The 4,542-nt window shown below is 38.0% G+C and overlaps 1 protein-coding gene across 5 annotated transcripts in view; it reads right to left on the bottom strand.

The window, feature by feature from the left end:
• Window positions 1-588: 588 nt before the first annotated feature.
• Window positions 589-4,542, bottom strand: part of GHR (growth hormone receptor) — a 310,267-nt gene continuing 306,313 nt past the window's right edge. For all 5 annotated transcript variants that reach the window (XM_023514999.1, XM_023514997.1, XM_012807116.2 and 2 more), the window contains exons 9-10: window positions 4,227-4,296; window positions 589-3,608 (exon numbers count right to left, since the gene is read on the bottom strand). In XM_023514999.1, the coding sequence (XP_023370767.1) occupies window positions 2,640-3,608; window positions 4,227-4,296 (1,039 nt within the window). In that variant the 3' untranslated portion in view covers window positions 589-2,639. The remainder of the gene's footprint in view (window positions 3,609-4,226; window positions 4,297-4,542) is intronic.

Below are 4,542 nucleotides of genomic sequence, written 5' to 3'. Positions count from 1 at the left end.
CCCACCCCACCCCCAGAGTCTGTCCCCGTACCAGGAATCTATGTTCCGTGCTTTACTGTTCTCTCAAGCTCCTACACAACCTGCCCAGCTAGCTTCCCTTTCAGGCCTGACTTACTATCTGCTTCCCATGATGACAAGTAGCTAGTCTGACACACTGACTTGCGCCAGTGGGTGAATGGTAGAGGAGCTGCTTTTCCTTCTTCCAGGCAACATGCTCAAGCTTAAAGACAATGCTCACTCAATCTCTCCCCTGCTTCACACGCATGTCATGCAACTCCTGTGACATTTGCAACACAATTCCCTATGAGCCTACACACGGGGAGTCACAGCCTAAGGAGAAGGCACAGTCCAGATAAGCCAGCAGGATTTCTGAGCTGCGCTTTTGTCTGCTCAAAAGAGTCAGGGAGGGAGGTGCCTCCTCTGCCTTTCTCAATTTCAGCACATGCACAAAAAATCTCCACACCTGTTGCCAATGTGTTTAAATCAACTGTGCCAACCTACCCTTAAAACAGGAAGAATTCACAGTACACGTTCTGGTTTAGGATGTTTTCATGTTGCTGTTTAACAATAGAAGTACACCATCAGGAATCCAAGAAAATAAATTTATTAAACTTTGAAGGAAAAAATCCACAGACATAAAGAAAGTTAAATATAAACTGCAGGACACAACTAGTCATACTAGTGAATAATGGCTTGTGTGGCCAGCAAAGTACCAAAATGACATTCGGAGACTGATTGAGGTATTTAGCTATTTTTGGCTATAGAAATGTTGTCAGCCTATTGTGAAATAGTAAGATGGTTCTTTCAAACACACAGCTTTAAATTGAATTCGGTTCTACACTGATGATATTTTATATGAAACTAAATTATGTAGCTCTTGGAGAAAAACCATAGCAGCAAGATAGCAGAAAATGTATTAAACATCTATTACAAAGTAACATATTGAACTTTAAAGACCCAATTCTAGCCTTTCATTGTCCTTCCTACAAGAAAGAGGGAATTTAAAATCATCAACCATTAAGCTTGCTTCCTATAAAGGTCTGAGCTAAATGGCAAATACTATTTAAGTTAAAGCTAACGTCTAAGTTTTAAGCTTTTTTAAACAATGAGAAGTACTGTTCAGTGAGATGAGCCTCTTCTCTGTATCATAACTCTTTTGGGGTCTATCCCAGTGCTCCTAAGAATGATGTTTAGGATCTTAAGGGATTGGAAAATAATTTATAAGTTACTCAGGTGCCTTCTTTTTCTTCTGACTGACTGCCTGCTTTAGACAGAAAATGAAAAAATGATGAAATTCTTTCTTTTAATACTTTAAGTAAGTCCTATAAAAGTTTTGATGAGAAAGAAAGTTTCTGTTATTGACTAAAGTCATTTTTGAGTTATCTGTGGGGGCTGAAAACCTTGTCTCTTCTGTCCCTCATTACCATGAAAAATGAATATATATCTGGTTAACGGTGGGGAAAGAAAATCTCCTTTCTTGAACTCTTTCTTCCGTTACATGGTTAACTTCATTCAACTTGCTTCAACTTACGAAATTCTTCTTGCACCTATTCCCTTCTTAGGTAACTATGATATCAAACCTAGTTGGGTTTGAAGAGATTCCACTGTAGAGGTTATAGAGTTTATCACTCACAATGCACACGCACTAAAATCCTCACTCCATGAGCAAACATAGCACTTTAGCGTCCGGGTCAATATGAACTAGCTTTACCTTCGACTTCTCTCAGCATGTAGCTCTATGGCATGAACCAAAATTTGAAGACATTTTCTTTTTTTTTTTTGCTTTTGCATTGTTTTTGGTTCATTTTTTTGGGCCAGTTGACATGTGCAAACATTTAAAAGTTTTCTAAATGAACAAATATGTTGTTTAAAAATTCAGACACAATAGGTGCATTCCAATAATGCAGGTTACTACCAGCACTTTAGAATCGTTTAAGGAGTTTGAGTTTGGAGAGGTATAAAAGGGCCTTGTAAAAAACTAACTTGTTTTTCTTTCGGTGCATTGACAAAAGCCTTAAACCAGCTCTAGACTGCAGTTGCTACATTCCTTAGATGGGTAATCTGAACTACAGTACACAGTGTCTAGTGTCATAGAAAACAGCCATGCTTGAAGTCTAAATTATTAAAAATATCTGTATCAATTTTATGTCAAAATAAATATTTTACATATCCAAACTATTTTTGCCTCCTTCCCTATAGTTTAGTTCCTGATTATTTAAAAAAGAAACAAATTAGCCTGTGCTATGTGATTTGCATTCAATTTTCCTGAATTGCAAAAGCCACCTGATTTTTCGCTTTTTCAAAAAGCATGATTTACTAGACATTAAAAACACAGCCATTCAATGCTTAGTATCACAAAATTAACACTCACAATAACAAGACAATCACTGCCACTAAACAGTCTTTGAGACAATTATTTAAAATATTTACAATTCACAACAGGAATATCTATCCGATTAAACATCCTTCTTATTTTTTCTTTTTAATACCATGTTTCAACATTTCAGGAAAAGGCCTATTTAGGATCCACACTTCACCCTCCCCACCCCAAAAGGTTTAAACATTGATTTGGTTTAAGCATTCGTGCCCCAGCTGATTCTTTGCCATTAAATACATAGCTCTTGGAAATCAAAGAAAGGCTATGGTATGATTTTGTTCAGTTGGTCTGTGCTCACGTAGCCACAAGACGAGAGAAACTCTTTGTCAGGCAAGGGCAAGGCAGTGGCATTGAGTATGAGGCCTTGTGGAGACTGTACTATATGAATGGAGGTATAATCTGGGACAGGTATCTCAGAATCCGGAGCACATTCTGCTGTCCCAGACCTCCTAGCAGTAGTGGTAAGGCTTTCTGTGGTGATGTAAATATCTTCCTGGTTAAAGTTTGGCTCTACGTGTGATTGGACCTCCATGTGAGGGGCCACGGCGATGCATTTTTTGGCATCTGCCTCACAGAAGTAGGTGTTGTCCACGATGAAGTTTGCTTGGCAGAGTGAGATCACTTCTGGATGCGTGTCGCATTGGGATATCCCTGCCTTATTCTTCTGGCCCGGAGAAAGGACCACACTCCCTGCTGGTGTAATGTCGCTCACCTGGGCATAAAAGTCAATGTTTGCCAGTGAATTCGGATTGCTTAGCTGAGTATGGGCAGCTTGATGAGTTGTCTCATTTCCAACAAGACATGGTCGTGGTTTGCTTTCGTCTGCTAGGACAACACTGAGCTGCTGAGTGGCAGGGGAAGTGTCAGGGTAAGGTGAGTTATTTTGATTCTTCTGGTCAAGGCACACAAGATCTGCTTCTTCTTTTAATCTCTGTGGCTGAGCCACCTCTGAGGTACCATCACACATGTCAATGGCACTGAAATCAGTCTCTAGGATGTCGGGTTCATAACAGCTGGTACGTCCAGAGTCATCATCCTTTGCCCCTAGGATATTAAGTGATTTCTGATGGTTACTGCTTAGAAGTCTGTCTGTGTCTGAGCCTTCAGTCTTTTCATCAGGATCGTCAATGTCTAGTTCAATAAATTCCACCCAAGAGTCGTCATTGTAGAACTCAGGTTTGTAGTTATCATGAATGGCTAAGATTGTGTTCACCTCCTCTAATTTTCCTTCCTAGAAAATAGAAAGAATATGAAGACCTATGAATCATTAAGTGGTTTTGCAAATAACACTTGCAGATTAATTATGGTCACAATAAGAACAATAGTAACAAGAACATATAATAAGAAAAAGTAAATTAGTGCAGAATTTTTAAATATATACATTTCATAGGTTTAAGAGATGTAATATCTTTATTTATTTATTTATTTTTTGAGACAGAGTCTCACTCTATTGCCCTGGGTAAAGAGCTATGGCATCATAGCTCACAGCAACCTCAAACTTTTGGCCTCAAGTGATCCTCTTGCCTCAGCCTCCTGAGTAGCTGGGACTACATCCATACACTATCACATCCAGCTAGTTTTTCTATTTTTAGTAAAGACAGAATTTCAGTCTTGCTCTGGCTGGTCTCAAACTCCCAAGCTCAGGTGATTCACCTGCCTCGGCCATCCAGGTGTGAGCCACCATGCCTGGCAAGAAGTGTAATATTTAAAAAAAATTTTTTCTCCAGGAGATGGGGTACAAAAAAATTAAATGTGATATACACAGCTTGCAAAAAACGTTCACTTATGTAACAGTATTCTTCAGGTGTTACTTTGTCCTATCTAAAATTTAAATAGACTTATGAATTACCTTGAGAAGATCAGGATCAATGCCTTTAATCTTTGGAACTGGAACTGGGGGTAGAATCAGCATCTTAATCCTTGAAAACAAATACAATTTTGGTTTGATGTATCTTAAAAGTTACATACTCTCATATTTAAAAAGAAAGAAATAAAATACTATTACTTAATCCAGATATTCTGCTACTTTATAGAATTAGAACATGAGAAAGAGAAGGAAAATATTAAACAGTAAACAATAAAGAAAATCTGTGGAAGAAAATGAATAACAAAAAAGCCCTCATGTGAAGTGCATTTAAATAAAATGTAGTTTTTTTTTTTTTTTT

This window comes from Otolemur garnettii, unplaced genomic scaffold, assembly GCF_000181295.1.
Source record: "Otolemur garnettii isolate 467f Iridium unplaced genomic scaffold, OtoGar3 scaffold00063, whole genome shotgun sequence".
In the NCBI taxonomy this organism is placed as follows: domain Eukaryota; kingdom Metazoa; phylum Chordata; class Mammalia; order Primates; family Galagidae; genus Otolemur; species Otolemur garnettii.
This window is presented reverse-complemented; position numbering and strand designations above follow the sequence as displayed.